Source organism: Tympanuchus pallidicinctus, unplaced genomic scaffold, assembly GCF_026119805.1.
Source record: "Tympanuchus pallidicinctus isolate F22 unplaced genomic scaffold, pur_lepc_1.0 scaffold1, whole genome shotgun sequence".
NCBI lineage: Eukaryota > Metazoa > Chordata > Aves > Galliformes > Phasianidae > Tympanuchus > Tympanuchus pallidicinctus.
In genome coordinates, this window is record NW_026294618.1 from 79,744,915 (window position 1) to 79,763,988 (window position 19,074).

Sequence of the window (19,074 nt, forward strand, 5' to 3'; positions counted from 1 at the left end):
TGAATAAAGAGTTAAAATAATAAAAGCCAAAAATCTGTAATGAATTGATTCCCCAGCACATCCAGTCCACACCACCTCTTGAGAAACCACAGGAATGATGTCAAACAGCTGTCTTCCAATACAGAGCAAAAGCTAAGGGGCTTTTACTTTCCCAGTGAAATGAACTTGGAAATAGGGCACAGCTGCATTCTTAAAGGGACAAAGAAAGAGGAGGTTGCTTTGTGCTCCTCCCTTCACATCTTCTTTCCCTGGCAGTCTCCCATGTTTCCCTGCTGGTCTGTGTCATCCTTGATTGCAGTCACAAAGATCAAATCCCTTTCAAAAATGCCAGGAGAAGATATGTGGGCATTAGTCAAGAAAGCCAACTGACCACAATGGAAAATGGCTGAGAAGAAGGGAATTTGCCATCCAGCATTAACAGCTGGACTCTGTCAGCTAAGAAAGCCCAGCAAACCTGGGAAAACTTGGTGTCAACCAGTGCCAATAGTTTTCTGCCAATGCCAGTGTGAAGACAGCATGAAGCAGATCATCTGCAGGAGAGATACAGGTGTGTGGAAACACCTCTGACCTAGCTGGATTTAGTGCAGAAAGCAAACCTGAGTCCGCACAGCAAAGACAGAGGAGACCCGCTCTGTGAACCACTGCCCAACTACTCCAACGGCATCCATGGGATCAGGTTTTCAGCCTAGCCCCCACTGAGAAAAGGTCTCAGATTTTGCAGCTTAACCTCTCTGCTGTGCCACATTGCACAGAGATGTGGTGGCTGGACTCAGGAGCATGTTTCCTTCCAATGACATCAATGGTGCTGAAGCAGAGAGCTGTTAATTAACCTCGTTTATTGAAGGGTGGACACATTCCTGCCTGGGCCTGCTTTTTCAGTCAGGCTGCAGTCCAGCAGGTGATTAATAACCTAGCGTGCTGTGGAAAGAGTGCATCTATTATTCAAATTAATGAAATTATAATCAAGAGGTGACGAATTAGCAATTGCTTCTTGACTGGATATGGAAACTCATTAGTGTGCTGGGCGCTGCTGTGGCACTCACTGTACCAGTATGTACAGAGTGTGGCTGGAGAGGAGGGAGTCAGGCAGAGCTGAGAGCCCCTTCTCACAATTCTGCCCTGGCACACACATCTGGAACACTCCAAAGTAGCTGCACCCACCACAGAGTCCCACAGAGTACCTCCATCTCCTCTCTGATGTCACACCACCTAGAGCAAGGTGGCTGTGGTCACAACAAGGAGAAACACGTGAACATAGCTGTGGTGTTTTTTCTTGTGGAGGGTAAGGAGCCATGTTTCTAGAGGAAACATGGCAAGGAGTGATGGCTGGCTTCAAGATACCATTCCAAGGACAGCCTCACAACATGCTGGGTGCAGGCAAAGAATAACTCTCTGAGGACCATCCTGGTGCTCTGAGTACTGAGTGAGACTCTCAGCCACTCAGATTGCTGGCTGCAGTCATAGCTGGTGGAGCTGATGGGGAGGTCTTCCCCTTACACCCTGCACTAGGCCAGGGGAACCCATCCCCAGACAGTACTCACCGATGTGCTTGCCGTACATGTGGTAGTAGAAGGAGACACAGTAGTACTTGGCCGTGATGTTGTATAGTGGGCTGATCAGCCGGGCTTTGTCTCCTGTCACCCGGGGCCGAGAAGCCTCGATGAACATGTAATAACCTACACAAGGAGAAAAAAAGGTAGGGAAAGCCATTGCATCTTCCCCCCTGCAAGTAACGGGATGCCTGGGGCTGAGAGACTCCTCCTGATGCATGAGACATGGCCTTGCTCTTCTCATCCCATTGGATCCCATCCAGAAACATGTGCAGAAAGAGGATTGCAGAAAGGATTAGGTGTATCTGGCCTAAGCAGTGTTGTTTTGATCTAAAGAGAGCAATGCCAAAGTAGTTGCTACCAACCCAAGGAGGATCAGCTTAACTATTTTTTGACACTGTTTTTGATGCTAGGTCTGGCTGGTGTACTCAACAATAATGGGAAAAGCCACTTCCTTAGCTGGCCTTCGGGTATTTCCTTTTTTTTTTTTTTTTTTTTTTTTTTAATTTTTTGTGTTCAGAGTTGGGCTTGCATATGAATTTATTTTCCTCATTAGAGAAAGGGTAAAGCAATATCCAGCTAAATCTGGTGTGGGTCCTATCTCGTCAGATAGGATGAGAAATACACAACAGCAGCCTCCTCCAGTCCAGCTTGGGGCCCCCACTGGCACTCCCCCAGCCTCATCCCTCCTGCTGGTGCTTGGTACGGAGGAGAATTGCCCCATGGAGATCTTCTTTGAGGAAGCAGCTGGTTAAACCCAGCAGGGACATTTTCAGGTGTTAGAGACGTTCTCTTAATTGTTTATCCTTTTTTTGACTTCAAAACAAGCATCAAATGGGACAAGGACATTAGGCAGCAGGCAATTAGCTGGTAACAAGAACTAATGCTCACACTATTCCCTTAAACAAAGTTGTGGGTGTTTTAATTGTGTGTTTAATGCCAATCAGTAACATGCAAATTAACTGCCTGCTCCCTGCACCCTGTGCGGAGGAGAAGCATGTGTGCAGAAAGCAGATCAGCGCTCTGCCGCCTCCCACAGCCTCAGGACCCTGATGCCTTGCGGCTTGCATCTCCCCCCAGAACTGAGCCAGAAGAAACCCAGAAGTATGCCTACCCTCTGGCGTACCGCTGATGTCCGTGGGTGGCCCAGTGTTGACAGTACGCTTGGGGTTCTGGGTCAGGGCGTTCTGCCTTGTCCAGTCAAAGTTGTCCATCTTGTCTTGCACGAAGCCGCAGATCTTCTCATCCTCAAAGCGACAGGTGTTATCTGCAGGGAAGGACAGGGAGTGCCTCTTTTCAGACCTCCTCCTGGGGCTGCCTTGCTGCTTCAGGAGGGTATTCAGCACAGGTGAGCAGCCCCCAGCCTCAGGAGGAGGCTGAAAAGGTATATTTTCATGATGGCTACAATTAAAGAATGGTTAATCCAGGCTGACGGATGCAATTATCTGACAAAATAAAATACAGCTAACAGGACTTAAAAGAGATTCTGCTGGGAGGTCTAAGGGAGCTGATATAGAGGATGATAAAAAGAGTAACAGAGTGATGAAGGCAAGCAGGCCATGACAGCTTTTAAACCAGAACAGCCTGATGGTAGAATAATCTTCCCAGGAAAGAGGAGAGAGTGCCAGCAGGTAAACTTCACTCTGGTCTACGTATTAAATTAAACTATGTCACACATGAAAAAACCAGCTGTGGAGAAGAGGTCAGCTCAGTGCTATAAATGTGTAATTTAGCTAGAGCATATTCAATTTATACCAGCTCAGAGGTATATCTGCTATTGCAGCTTATGCAGGTTCTCCTAACAAAATGCATTACACTGGCAAAAGATTTTCATGTAGCATCAGCTACATGTGAAAAAGAGCTTGCTTATGCTACTACCACAAGACAATCACAGCCTATGGCAATATGAGATGGGTGAAAAATCTTGTGTATAGACACAACCCAATGTGGACCTGCAGAGAATGGAGCAAATCAAACTTGACCAGAATTAAGATGGTCTTTTGTTGAACCTTTGTGGTGAAAACTAGTTTCTGAGCCTCAAAACCATAGCCTTTCACTGCTGATACAGTTGGAAAAGAAGAGAAAGAATGAACAGAAAAGAAAGAAAAAACAAATCCAAGATTGGCTCTGAAAATTACTTTGTTTTTTCAAATGATTCCAGGAATGAAATCAGAGCTGGAGAATGAGATGAGAGTAGGATCTCAGAGCTCTTGAGTGGTGCAGACACAGCAAGCAGATCTCTTTACCTTCTGCCTTTACATTACAGCCAGGGGGGTATGCTATGAAACTGAACAATAAAGTAATTAAATTCATGAAAGAACACACAGAACAGAAAAACATGTTCTTTCTCAGGTTATGGAATGTGTTAGAAACTCATCCATGGCACGCTGAACTCAGTTATTTGTGGTTTTTCCCCCCCCACACACAGTTCCGACTATCATGGACAGATGAGAAGCAGCCTGAACACCTACCTGCATCTGCATTGTGCCATGGGAGGTTCCAGTTGAATATCAGGAAAAATTTCTTATTCTAAAGAGTGGTGAGGCAATGGCAGAGGCTGCCCAGGGAGGTGGCGCAGTCACCACCCCTGGAGATGTTAAAAAGCCATCTGGATGTGGCACTGAGGGATGTGGTTAGTGGGCATGGTGGGGGTGGGTCTTCTCCAACCTTAATGATTCCATGATAAATGGACAGCATTTTGTCTCTGAGACGCTGCACCTATCTTCCAGCTATAGCCTGCATCACCTCCTCCCATCTGGGAAACGAAACTGCTGTCTGCCATACAGACACCAACAGCCTGCAGCCCCATGCAGCAGGGCCATGGAGGCTCTCTTCTCCCTTCTTATGTGGTTCTTACACCAAAGCAGTCAGGAAAAAGAATGTAGCCTCCTCCATAACCCACAGAATGGCTGGACACTATGCTGCAAGCAAGGATTTGGTTTGTGGAGAAGGGCAGCTGGTTTTTCTTTTAGCTCAGCAGGAAACACTGCTTCTGTGAGCTGAGCACAGCCATAGGGAGCTCGACTGGGCTGGCCACTTAACTGCTGATTAACCCTGGCTAAGTGCTTTCCGTTCAATCCGCTCATTTCTAATTAGCATCCTAATCCAAATTAGCCACTGCCACACAGTGCAGTGCTGGGCACAGGGAGCTGGAGGAGGTGGCAGGAGCAGACAGGGCAGACACCTGTAGGGTCTGAGGCTGGGCAATAACATCGGCTAGGGGGTCTGCCAGCCCAGCACAAAATCCTTTTGCAATCACAGGGAACAATCAGGACGGGAAGGATTTGCATCTCTGATCCTATTGTGCTTGTGGACCTTTGGAGGAAAAAGCTAGCATTTTTCCCCAGCACAAAATTCCCTTAACTGGGAATATCAGACAGAAAACAAGCTGAAAACTGTAGCACAAAGGCCTGCCAGGCAGCTGACTGAAAGGGAGCAAATCCCTGAAGAAAACAGCACAGAAACCAAAGAAGAAGGAGGCTGAGGAGAAAGCCCAAGCTCAGGTGGAGACCAGAGAGAAGGTCAGTGCAGGGACAGAGAAAAACAGGGAGCTATGCAAGACAAGGGGACAGTATTCCTGTCTTACAGCTAAGGCCCAGCGCTGGTGGCTGAGAACTGCTGCGTGAGAAGTCCATCACACCCTTGGGAACAGGAACGGAGAGCTTTAAGGCGGTAGGAAGGGGCTGCTCTTACTGCTAGAGCACAAGGCAAGAGGTGCTGCAGACTCTCAGCTCTTTGCATGCCAGAAAAGGGCCATGCCTCTGTCTTCACCTCTCATTCAGATGCAGCCAATTCCAGAAGATATTGCTCCTAGCAGAGAGCACAGAATGGAGGAGGCTCCTGGGCACGGCACGACACAACCAGGCTTACATGTAACATCACTTGCCTTGCAAGAGCAATCTACAGCATGCTGCTTCTGCCTAGCTTAGGATCTCAAGGCACTTTGGGACAACTAATGAACAAGGCTTTATAATATCTCCATGAAGCATCACCACTTTATACATCTCCTGCATTACACACGGTGAAACAGATGCACTAAAATAGACACATCTAAGGTCACAGCAGGCAGTGTCAAAGATGGAAGCAGAACCCTGGTGTTCTGACTGCTGGTTGCTTGGTTTAAAGCAAACCACAGGAAGGCAGAAGCTCTGCTGCTCCTCTGAGCTGGAAGTGGAGGTGCCCACGATAACTTAGGTATATTCAGAGAGTTGGGAAACAGCCAGCGTGTCACCTCTGGGTGACTATCATCAGGCTGACTGAGAGAAACCTGTCTGATCCAGCTGCAAAGCAAACCTTTAAGTGACCCACTGCGTCTCAGAGGCTACAGCAGTGATCTGACTGCTGACCTCGGCTGTGTGAAGCAAACCTTCTTTCAGACTCGCACCATCTGCCAGGGATCCTGGCTCAGCACTGTGGAGCAAAGGAACCTTCCTGATTAAAAATTAAACAGTGGCTTTAAATATTGAACACAGAAGTTGTTCTCTGAATTGTTAGAGGCGAGGTGGAAGTAGCAGGGGAGCTGGTTCCTCAAAGGCTGGAGTTAGTGCCGTCTTCACCAAACAGATTTCCTTGGCAGGCTTTGCAGTGGCAGCAGCTCGAAGTGCAGAGATGTTTGCTCCTGGTTATAGACACCTCCCTGCATTCCCAGAGGTGAGACCCTCAGCCATGCCTATTAGCATTTCTTGTTGCTTCACCTCCTCGAGAAACATAATGGAGGTTTTCATTTCAAGTCCTCAGGGGTAAGCAATCCCTGGCCTTGAAATTCTAGCTGCCAAATGAATGCATACAAAAAATAATAAGATGATCCTAGCTGCAGACTACAGGTGAATAGCAGATGGAAGCACATTCAAATACAATTGCCTTCGTCATTTAGCTGTGCTGTAACAGCTGAAACTGGCTTGGAGCACAGGGAACCACGATCTGAGCCTCAGCTCTGTTACAGACCCGCAGTGTGACCTACAGCCCATCACCAGAGATCACTTTCTCCACCTAGAAGATAAAGAAAATGCAAACTGGATTGTGACCTCAAAGTACTCTGGGATTTAAGACACACGTAACAAATTTTTCCATAAGTTTCTAAAGCATTTCTACATTTCTAACCAGTAATGGAAGAAAGCTTTACAGTACACTAACTGGTTGGGTCATATTGTAGCACCATCTGCTTTAATATCCCCACCTACGATACTGAGATAATATGGCTCAATCACATTTTCCATCCTGTCATGAGGAATTAGTGGCAGTCATCTGCTTTAAGATCTGGGATGGGCACAGATTTGAGGAATCCAATTCTAAACACTGGGATCACATCCTGTTCCCACATGTTCATGCTGAGTCAGCAAGCTCAGATCCCTCTGTGCTATGAGGCATTAAGAGAGACAGGACACACAAGCACTGGATGGCGAGCAATGAGACAGGTTAATCTACAACAACCTGCAGCCGATCACCACCCACCGTACATGTCCACCATCCAAAAACATTTTAGCTCCATCAGAGCCAGACTGCAGATACATAAGGAATAATATGTTTTTTAATTCTCCTATCACCGAGGTTGCGAGGCTACATCAGCTAGAACCAGGGAAACCAAACCATACACTGCGAATAAGATGGAAAAGTTTTGGGAGCAACACTGCAGGGTTGGGCTGGAAAGTGAACGTCATACCCAAATGAAATCGCAGAGTAAAAGTAAGAAGGACAGAACAGATTCCCCTGGAGTTTAATCATAACATTAAGATGATTAGCTGTCCTAGGAGATATTTAAAATATTACCTTACCTTATACTACTCAAAGAGAGACTTTTAAGATAAATTCTGGTTTCTAGAATAAGATTAACTGGTTTTTAAGAGTCAGTCTTACTGCTAATTCCTAAAGAAGTGAAATATTCAATATCTTTTGTTCACTCCCTGTGCTTTCAGTTTCCCTTTGCCTTATAATCTCAGCACCTGGCTCAGTAACCATAGCACATGCATGCCTGCCCCACTGTCATTAACATCTTATTAGGCTGGGAGAGAAAATGCATGAAGAAATAATTGTATTAAGTGACTCTCAGAGTTTGTAAATTAATCACCATTGTGCATGCCCTTGGATCAGGCTGCCAGAGGCATTAATCATCCAATCTTTGCCTTTCACATGAGAGCTCTCAATGTTTGCTCCCAGAATTTGGCTGGGCAGCCTAGCGTGAGGATACCTTTGCAATCACAACACTTTTTTTCAGGAGGTGGTGGTAGCAAGGGAAGTGGGGGTAAAAAGAGGTAGGAGTAGGGATTTCCATGCTGCTGAACTGAGAGGCTTGGAAGCAAGTTGTGGCCCAGAGACAGAGCTATGAGGCTTTGGGCTCACGTTTGCAAAGGGCTCGTGTTTGCAATGGCAGCCGGCCTGAAAGGAAGGGAGATCTCTGAAAGCAAGAGTGGTGGCTGAAGTTATAAGGCAGTCAATCTCAAGGCGTGAACTCAGAGGCAGGACCCTGATGGCTGGCTCAGCAGTTCCAATTTTCAGCACAGTCTGGATAAATCATAACAAGGAGAACACAAGTGCTGGTTTTACTGCATGAAAACACAGGTGTGGCCGAGTTCTCTGATGTAGGCAAATTTCATTTTGGTCTCAGTGAAGCTGCCAAAGCAATCCCAGGTGAGCAATCTGAAGGCTCAGCTTATAAAGACTCTGAGGAGACTGACACAATTAAGACTGAAGTTGCCCTGTCATTACCAGAGATACATGTGGTGTAAAAGCAAGTGGCAAAAAGCCAGATTTTATCACTTTCCCCTGTGAGCCAGAATGCTCACCTCCTCCAGCAAGGGAGAGATGCATCCTGGAGTGGGTCCCTGGCAATATGTTCGTTGTTTCCTGGTGGAAATCAGCCCAATGGACCAGTGAGTTCTCTTTGGAGAATGTTTAAAGAGGATCAAACAGTGGGGAAGAGGAAAGAAAAAGGAATCAGGAGTCACAGATACAAAATCCCACTGCCTCTCTGAGAAACTCCTGTTACCAGATAAGACGTGATAAACCTAATCATCCTCGGAGTGTGAATCTGCACACACGAATGCTTGATGGCTGCCTTAACAAGATAACCCTGTGCTCCAGTTCCTGCTTGTTGCCCAGTCCTGGCTTCTCCTTCCCAGTGGTATCCTGCAGTGCAGCAGTAACACTTGCCTGCCCACATGCAGAGTGCTACCTAAGAAGACTGAACGGTGTTTCAGCTTTTTTGATTTTTACTTAGCAGTTGAAAACAGGAAAAAAGAAACATCTACATGGAACCAGCCTGCTCTCTGTGGATCACCAGTAAGCAGTTTGCCCATCTCTGCCCAAGAGCTTTGCCTGGGCTCATATCCAACAACTGAAGCAAAGGGACTTTGTTTCATACCCTGGAGATTAGCATGCTAGAAATCCTCTTTTATGGACATTATCATGTTCTTCACTAAGAACATCATTGTGGGATGCTGTGTATTGTGATCTCAAAATCAAGAGGAACTCTGGGTGCTCAGAAAAGATGGGTCTACATCTAGATGTTAGGATGCATTAGCAGGAATGACTGGAAGATAAATGAGAAAGCAAATAGTGATGACACCAGAGGGGAAGAAGAAAGGAACTGTGCTCATGGAATTTGTAAGCAGAACCAGATCTGAGCTTGAGATTGCTCCACACCAGCCTGTAGAGGTGTCAAGAAGAATATGAGGGTTATACATTCCTTAAGTAGAGATATTTTGGAGAACTTTTAATAATCTTCTCAGTAGATGCAAATTGCTAATAGTAGAGGGAAGGTGGGCTCAATGTCACAACCTACTCAGTCACAGAGATATCAGGTTTAAGTGGGAGGCATGTCTCTGGCATATATCTCCCGATGATAACTCAAGGTACAAAAAATGGCATTACTTAATGAAATTATTAATAGTCTATGCAATCGCAAGCTCTTTGGGGGAAAATACTTATGTTAAGTTAGTGCTGTTTTCCAGTTTGCCTGATCTCCTGCAGCACTCGACTAACAAGCATTACAATCAAAACATAAATACAAAGGTCTTGTTGCTTACCTGTGGGGCTGGGATAGTTGATTGCTGGAAAAGGAAATAGAAAAACAATACATCAGAACAGCTAGCGCTCCGCCAAATCACAAATCATAATCAAAGTCTGAAAATAAAACAAGCACATCAAGAAAGGTCAGAGTTGTACAAATCTCTTAGCAGCATCCCTGCAAAACAGCACTGCTCAGTGTTTGCCTTGGTGATAGAATAAGCTGCTGACTCACTGATCCGAACAGCAACAGATCTTAATAATGGGTGATCCTGGAACTGCACAGGGAATCCCTTTGGGCTTTCTGAGCAGTTTCTTTCTGAAAGCAGTCACTGGGAGATACAGCTTGATATCTAAGAGGGGCATCAGTGTCACTTTCCAGGTCAAGAAAGTTGTGAGATCATGCAAACACAGGTGGAAGGAGCTCTGTACTTTATGCTAAAAATACAGGGTCCAGACTCCTGATGGGAATGAAGGAATCATAAGGTTGTGAGAATGAATGAGCTGGGAGCTGTCTGGATGCTGGAAAAAGAAGCATGGTCAATGTCTGTCAATAGGATGATCTGAGATTCAGGAAGTTGGGCAGAGCTACAGGTTTATTGGGGCTAGTTGGGAAATGAACTGTGCATTCAGCTCTGGAAACAATGAAGTTCCTTGAAATCCTCTTGCTTTTACGGGCATGTGGCTAACATGCAGAATTCACTGGCTGTTCTCTGAAATATGTCACTGAGCCACAGGTAGCAGTGGGGTTTTGGGCTCTCACAGAGAGGAGAGTGTGTTGGAGCTGCTGGGTAAAGAATGAGTTGAGACTGACCATAGTAGATCTCTGTGTAATGCTCTGCATTGATGGTAGCAGCCAAAAAATGGCCAAATGTGACAGTACCATGCCATCAAAACTCTACACAGCTGAGAGATACACCCAAGGTTTGCAGGAGACAACGTCTACACATGCCCATATCCATTGGCCTGACCCATAGCTGGCAGCTCAGACTTGCTCTCATAGCCAGGACAGAGGAGGAGACACCTACGTTCCATGTAGCGGATGATGCGAGCAGCCATATCGCCAGCCCCAAAGCTGGTGATAGGTGTCAAGCGAACTTCGTAGCTCTGAGGCACCTTCAGGTTGGGCAGGATGTGCTCCAGCAACAGGCCCTTCTCCATTTTCTGCACAGGAATGAAGGTTTGGATGATGTTTCGTTGAGCCAGCTGCATGAAAAGAGAATCCACAGTGTCATGAAAATCCTGAAATTAGAAACCAGTGAGATCATATTCACTATCTAACACCTTGCTTTTTCCCTTCCTATACAGGCAAGTATGCCTGCTTTGTCAGTGAGATTGTCATGTAGAACTGGCTAAAAATTCCCTTCTCTGGCACAGAACAGTGATCAGGAGCCTGAGCTTTCACTGAAAAAAAGCTTTCAGGTCCTCCTGATTAGGGGGATGACTTGAAATATGGACCTGGAGCAATTCCATGTCAAGACCAGTGGCTCCAAGATGGGAGAAACAAACCTGATTGACTTGCATCAGTGCACCAAGGTCCTGTGCTCATTGCAGCATGGCATTTTGCCAAGACCCCCTTGAGTTCACAATCACTGCTGCAAAATTAATTCATTTGCTGTCTGTATCCTGTGGCATTTCATTTGGTGCCTTGCTGGAGCTTACCTACCGGCTATGCTTCCTCAGCACCCTTCCATAGGATCTGCCCTTCAAGTCTAGCCATTACTACCGCTTCAGACCAGGGTAAGGTGTCTTGCTTAAGTCAGTGATCCTCTGCAGTCACCCATAGGCTCCCTCTTTCTCTAAATTCCACTGAAGATGCAAACCATACTACCTGAACCATACCAGCTGAACAGAGTTTCATACACTAAGGCATCAGGGAAGCTTCAAGAAAGCGATTGGAAAAATATCGTTGTCAAAATCACCACCACTAAAAATGATGAATTATGTGTCAGCGAAACTTCCCTGCCACAGTCATGCTTGCCTGGCAGGGGAAGGACAAGAACAAGGATTATACAGTAAAGATACAATCTCTATTGCTGTGCAGTGCCTGGATCCCTGCAGCAAGGTTTGGTCCTGATATGTTACTGGGGATGCTGGTCCTGGCAACAAGGCCTTTGGCAGAGCTTTCTATGGCCTCACATTCACTGTCCCAGACACTAACCTCCCCTTGATAACATTCTCTAGGCTGACAAGTTTCATTGCAAAGAAAATTCTCCTGATAGCTGGGCTCAGTGATCATCACAAATTCTGCAATACAAGGACTGAAAGAGGGATGCAGGGAGGAAAGTTTTCAGCAAATCCATCAGTATGGAGATTGTGGGGCAAGAGCGCAGTGTGAGGGTAAGGCAGGAGCAGAGGCCAGCAGCAAGAGGGGGCGAGGGAGGGATGCAGGCAGAGCACCCAAGCAATGCAAGCACACGCAATCCCTCTGATCCCCACCTACCATAGCATACATGACTCTAAGCTCCAGCTGAGAAGGAATGGCTGTCACTGGACCCAGCCAGCTCCCAGTGCCAGAGCCCCATTCTTTTCCAGCACGGCCAGGACCCATCTCCTCAACTGAGCCAAACTACCCACAGGTTGCACGGAGCTCCCATGGGCTGGACCAGACCCTACCACAGTACTGTGCACCGTCCCCCACAGAGCTGCGGCTGCATGCTGTTTTCACGGCCAACAACAAGCTTTGTACCTGCTTAAGCTGATCAGGCTGCAATTTGCTTGAGGAACTGGTAACCTCCTCATCCCCAGGTAAGAGAGGTCAGAGGACTGGGAAGGCTCCAGTGCCTTCCCCTATCCCTGTACCTTTCAGAGAACAGCCTCAGTGGGCAGAACCAGGGCAGTACCTGTGGGAATCAAGCATGACAGTGGCACTGGGCTGCTGTCAGGTTCCGTACACGTAAACAACACTGTCTGGGTGCAGGTCCAACTGGCATGCCTGCTGTTCAGCCCATCCATCTGCCAACCTGCAGCACGACTGTTATGCCAAGAGTGGAACCAGATCCTGGTGGCAGTGATCTCACCTGGGATCATTAGCACCAGACCATCATTTACTGGGAAGGAGAGGAGGAGGCACAAGACATAGGCAGGGGACTGGGAGTGGCATGGCCTCTGGCATGGGGCTTTTTGGGAAGTAGAGCTTGACCAGGGGGCTGGTGGCAGCTCCTCCTTACAGGCTGCCACAGAGCCTGGGCAAAGGGAAGATAGCCAGCAAACAGGAGGGGGTCAGGAGCCATTTCCCTTGTCTAGACATAACCTTTAGAAGAGAAACAAAATGGAGAATCGAAGAGAAGCCTGAAGGTGAGGTTCAGACAGTGCAAATTCCACCTCATCTGGGAGCTGTGTGGAATTTGGGTATCTACAGCCTCTGGGAATAACATGAAATTACGTATTCTTCCACATCATTTAAGCCAGGACAAGAAATCAGCCTCTAGTCCAGACTGCAAAATTCCTGAAGCACCAGTCAAGTGTATCCACATGGGCATGTCGGGTTAACCAAATAAATAGTTGGATGCTATCTCAGTTTGTCTCAGATAAATCAGAAAAGAATAACAGCACTCATGTCCCCATGGATCACAACTGTCCTGCTTCTAGGTGGAACTTGTATCACTAGGCAATGGGCAAGGCACAATGAGTACCCTGGATGCATTTCCTCGTGCAGCATAGGTAGAAAGTTCTGTGAAGGCTGAGAGAGAGAGAGAACAGGCTGGAGTTCAGCACAGTTTAGCAGGTGTGACATCAGTGCAAGGGAGAACAAGGCCTGGCTCCAGCCAGCTGCTCACCCTGTGAGTGCACAGCTGTTGTGGGCTTGCAGTGATGAGTACAGGTCCAGCAGACAGCGAAATTAGAGCCAACGTCGTGCTCCACCTCCCTCTCCCCAAGCATCCTTTGCCTTTCTTGCTGCCAGCAGCAGCTTTGTGCAGAGCTGCACACATCAGTACAGCAGGAACTTGTTTTTAATCCTTTGCTCCAGTCTCCTGTTGCTGCCTTTATGCTCTTCTCTCATGCTACCCCAGTACCTTCTCCCCTCTACCTCCTCCTCAGCCTTCTCCTTCCTTCTGATCATGCTAGCATGGTCCTCCAGCGTAATAGTACTGTGGTGCAGTTCCTAAAGCAGAGGCAGGCACAGAGGACAATGAAACACTGGCCACCTTATTCAAGATGCTGAAGCCTCTGTGGAGAATCTCAGGCACTGAGCTCATTTATCACCAGGCTCAAGATGCTGCCAGTGGGCCCAGAACAAGAGTGCAGAGCAATGCGCAGTCTCATTTTGCCTTCACCTCCTTCCATTTCAAATAATGAGAGGGAGGGAATGGGAATAGAAACAAACAAGCAAACTCACACTATTTCTACCAGATGGCTGTGGATATCACACAGAATGCAGAGGTGGGAATGATCTTGCAGAATGGTTTTTCTAGAAACACCTTACAAAGGACAAAAACACCCCAGGTGGGATGTATATATCCACATGTAACAGTAGGCAAGCTGTCCCTTTCCCCTGTCACTTGTAAGTAATGTTAGCGACCAAGAGAGAGAACCAAGAAGTCTCCCAGCACTACAAACTGGGTCTGCCCTTTCTCATTCCTCCCCATCACACCCTGTTGGCAGGTCTCGTCCAGCCAGTCCCACACCTTGTTGTGTAAACTGGCTTGTGGTCCACATAGTGCTTGTGCCAGTGTGACCAGCCTCAGCTGGCTTGTGAGCCAGGAAGACACAGCCTCAGAGAGAAGAGCCACACTACCTCTCACCATGTTTCATTCCCAGCTGGGATGCTGTCTCCACAAAAGGACCAATGTATGACACCAACACGTCCAAGCTTTTTGTGTGTTAGAAGTGAAAAGGATGCTGTTGCAGGCTGAATTATGTTGAAAGCAGGCGTGTATCAGCTATCAGATATAATAAAGCCAAAGCCTATTAACAAACGCATCTGTCAATATTTACTGTTGCAGCGCTGCACAGCAACCCTCACCAGGGATTCAAAGGACCATGATAACCTGTGTGTGCTGGGACTCAGCATGACCTGAGCAGCCACACACGTGCTCTCACAACCAGCTGCAGACTGCACTGCTACATGCTTAAGGGAGAAAGTGAAATCAGAATGAAAACCTGTTTCATTACTGAGCCTCGGGAATCAGTGCAAACATCAGCTAGAAAAATTTATATTAAAGCCCCACAGATTCTCCAGTAAGCTGATCAGAGCAAAGGAACCACTTGGTGGGCATCCTGCTTCCCAGCATTGCTATTCACTCCTGCTGCTCTCTCCCCTTATTTGTCCCACTTCAACAACAACAACTCTGCTCAGCACCAAACATTAGCTCTGCTCTCCAGCATCTTCTCTAGAAGTTCCTTCTACACGCACTTGCTCTCTCTTTCCCTTTTTCACTCTGCCTCACTCCAATTGCAGCCAAGCCACCCAGTTTATCTTCTGGCATAAATACGTCCCAGTTTAGCATGGTCCAGTGGTCAGGTGAAGGTGACAACAGCAGAAGGGCACTTTTCCTCTGACAGGTAATACTACTCAGAATGTGAAAGAACTTTCCATTTTTATCAATTCAGACTGTTTGCCAGGAGTTTTGAGCACAATATATAGCACTGTCCTAGGGGGCTGCAAGCATCATCTCATGTTGAATTTCCCCTGTGACTGAGACTGCCATGAATGAAACCAATCTAAATGCAGCTAAGATAGAGCTACCCCATTCCAAAGGGGCTGTTGCTTGAAAGGACCAGGACCTCAACAGGAACAATCACACCACTGCCCTCAACATGAAGAGACTGGCAGCACCTGTAGCCTTAAACTGGTGATATCCAGGAAAGATGTACCCAAACACCCAATCCTTGGGACTGGAAGGTGCAGAGCTTTGTTATGGCACCAGTGGCAAATTCTTGAATGAATGTGAAGCTCTGCAATGCAAATCACCTTGCCACCACAGTAGGCACCAAGCACAGTTCCCCCCCCTCCCCCTCAGGACTTCCACCGATTTCTTCTGGTGCCAGGATTGAGCTGTTCACACTACTTGGGGTTTTGCTGAGGTTTCTTAGGCATTTAATCCTCCACCGGCTGCTGCTGGAGAATGAGTCCAGAATATGACTGAAAATAAGATGATAGCAAATTCTTAGGGAAAAATTAAAAAATGCTCAGAAAGAGAGGCAAGAGAAAGGTGGGGATATGGAATTTTAAGAACATCTCCTAAACATATGAAGCTGCAGTATTTTCCAGTGACCTTTCTCTCCCACTTCTCCCCATCCTCTTCCTTGTACACAGCAGTGTACTGAGATTCTGGTCCTTTATGTCACCTTGGGTCCACAGGACAGAGCAGAGGAAGATAGGTTTTTCTTTGATGTCACACTTGGACACCACAGATTTGATTCTTGCTCTCTGTATTTTGGGACAGGCATAACATCCCTCTGCACACTGGAAACAACCTGCTATCTGTCAGGAGTTTAGAACAGAGACAGCACAACTGCCTCCAGGGACAAAGCAGGGGAGGTACAGCTTTGCCTCACAGAGCCCAGTCCCTTGACACCACAGGGGCTATTTCTGCTCATTTGTTTTTTTATGCATGTATCATATCCCATCTTAAAAGTCATTCCCATTTGGCCTGCTCCTCCCACTGGACAGCTGTTCTGGAACCTAACCACCCTAATGTTCTCATTTCCCGCCTGAATTTATTCACAGGCAGCTTGCACCCACTTGATCTCATGTCAGTATTATCCTTTAACTTTTCCCTCCCTGCTGCTTGACCCCCCATTGTTTTTATAAACAGCAATCACATCCCCTTCAGCCTCTGCTTTGCTAGGCTAAGCAAGCTGAGCATTCTGTGCCTCCTCATATAACACACTATCACTTTCCCTATTTCCCTATTTCATAATCCTTTCCTGCATGATCTCACTTGCTGGAGTTGGCATACAGGATGCAACAGGTCCTCTCCACCTTCCCTGGAAGTACTTCAGGCTTCACTTAAGAGTACATTTGCCCTTTCTCACACCTACCTTTTACCAGCAGGTCCCTGCAGTCAACTTTTTTCACCCACATCATGCCTTCAGTCCTGTTATTTCCCTCTTAAGATCTCCTAGCTTGTAGCAGATTCCTCTGTCAGCACTCCGTACTCATGACCTTTCATTAGTACTGCTGCATTTCATCCTACTTGACCCACTGAAGCAGTTTCCAGTACTTGGGATCTTCTTTACAGTGTCCCAATCCTTCACTGTGATGGCATTGTCTTCTTAATTCAGCAGCACACCCACAGAAACATTAATGCTGGAAATACCTCTAAGCTCATCTGGTCCAACCACCAGCCCACCCCCACCGTGCCCACTGACCATGTCCCTCAGTGCCACATCCACACGGCTATTGAACACCTCCAGGGATGGTGACAGCACCACCTCCCTGGGCAGCCTGTGCCACTGCTTCATTACTCTTTCTGAGAAGAACCCTCCTGAGAGGGGATTCTGATCTGATCACAAGTTGTCAGCCTTGATAAAGGTGCCTTCCCACTCAGCAGTGTAGCTGCTATCTGCAAAAGCCATTTGGGTAAGTTTTGGGTAGCAGAGAAATTTGCTTTGGATATGAAGACAGTAGTTGGGACATTTCTCTATAATTTCTCATCAAACTTCCTGTGCCTGTCAGATTAGATTGCAACATGTTCCTGGGTTTATACTTTATCACCACCTTGAATGGAAATGATGTCAAACATTAACGGCATCAATTAAAGCACTATGTGGATCCATTTCCTTTTCCTTATTTGATGACCATTGCTTATTAGGGGTTTTCAGAGCAAATAATCACATCGGAAACTTAAAATTGTCATCTGCCAGACAAGCAAACCAGCAAACTGAAATTCATGCCTGCGTTGTTCATCAATCAAGCACACTTGTTCAGATCATGAGGTTAAGCAAGCATGAGTGGTCAAAGCAAATCCATTATTCAGTCTAAATAAGGAGTCCTGGAAGGTTTTCCTCTTCAAATGTCCATAGCAGGAGGCTCCCTTTTCAGGACGAGACATCACCATCTCTAAAGAGAGAAACAACTGTGACCTTCAGTAGCTACAGAGGACAGCTGGAGCAGGAGAGCGCCTCTCTCTCTCACACACATGCAATCAGCTGCCCATCCTCATTAGGTACCGAGAGCAGCAGTTTACAGCTTCCTAGAGAAGCCAAATTGGTGCTGTCATGAATTACTGTAAGTGCTTGTTCCACACTCTTCAATAATGTCTTTCATTAGGGACTGATCAGAAAGCAATATGTATTTTATTAGCATATGTTCCCTGGTCTTAGAACAGATCTAATCTTCACTCTGTCAGGGAGACAGTCAAGCAAAAGCCTTAACTGAGGCACAGCATGACTGGCAACTTCATGAGCCGTGGCTTAGTGTGGTACTGCAACGCTGCACGTCCTGAGGAGGAAGTGCCCAGCAGTAAAGAAGGAAAGGAGTAAAACACCACCTGAATTTGGTGATGGGTAGGAAGGAAGGGAGAGCCACGTACCTCCCAGTCTGTGTTAGTGTCACTGTGGTTTGTACTGAGTTAAATGGGTTATATATATGTCTAGCCATGCTTATTTCTCTCCTATTGTCTTCACAGCCATACCTTCAATCCTGAAGGCACATGGATCCTTCTGTTTAGAATGGGAGTTCTACAGTGGTGCTGCAAGACCGTATCTGCATTCATCTATGCAATGCAGAGCTTGGAATCACCTCTTTGTCTGCATGATAGGCATAAAATCAGTTAAGGACAACATTCCTCACACTGCTTCCTCCTTCCCAGAGCAATGCTTCCCATGAACTTTGAACCCACATATGAAAACTAGCACCACTCAGAAACTTTCTGGATCCAACTTTATACCCATCCTAACTTCAGTGAGTCAGGTGCCTCTTCCCGTCTCCTTGCACCAGATCCAACCTTCAGCAAGACTGACATATGTGTCAGTGCACCATCCTGCACCATTCTGGCTCAAGAAGAAAATGCAGTCCAGCTCTGCACAGCCCAAATTTTCCAGCTTCAGTTTGCTTCAGCTCTAAATCATTCTGTCTATAACATGATTGAAACTTAGTAAACGAGACTGTGCCACCAACAGAAATTGTCACCTCCTGGGCCCCTTTCCTCAGGCTCCTTTTAGACTCTGGCAGAGTATGCAGTTAGGGCATTTTACCCTTAAAAACAACAGTTGATAAAGGATGGGGCTCACTGGAATTCCTTGGTTTGTGTGGGTCTCTGGACTTCCCAGTCTGGTACATGTAGTGAAGATATACAGGCAAGTATCACCCAAGAGTCTAAGGGCCATCTTTGAATCCACTGCACTTGCAGTCCTACTTCTCATAAAGAAGGGACAGACAGCACAGCATGTACAGGGAGAGCCGTAAAATCCTTCCTGTTTCTCCATGCTGCCTGTGCTGGCAGCAAGACTGCATAAGCTTCATTCCTTTATGAAACAGACGAAACATCTTCCTGGAGCCTACTCCTGCCCGTTTGTCACCAGCTACAGGAAAGACTATGTCTTCCTTCTGAATCCTTCCTCCTTCATACACTTT

General features: G+C 46.7%; 1 protein-coding gene across 1 annotated transcript in view; it reads right to left on the bottom strand.

Annotated features, from left to right (window-relative positions):
• Positions 1 to 19,074, bottom strand: part of MDGA1 (MAM domain containing glycosylphosphatidylinositol anchor 1) — a 115,560-nt gene that overhangs the window by 14,876 nt on the left and 81,610 nt on the right. The window contains exons 11-14 of the mRNA XM_052678258.1: positions 10,580 to 10,757; positions 9,572 to 9,595; positions 2,665 to 2,817; positions 1,542 to 1,676 (exon numbers count right to left, since the gene is read on the bottom strand). Of these exons, the coding sequence (XP_052534218.1) occupies positions 1,542 to 1,676; positions 2,665 to 2,817; positions 9,572 to 9,595; positions 10,580 to 10,757 (490 nt within the window). The remainder of the gene's footprint in view (positions 1 to 1,541; positions 1,677 to 2,664; positions 2,818 to 9,571; positions 9,596 to 10,579; positions 10,758 to 19,074) is intronic.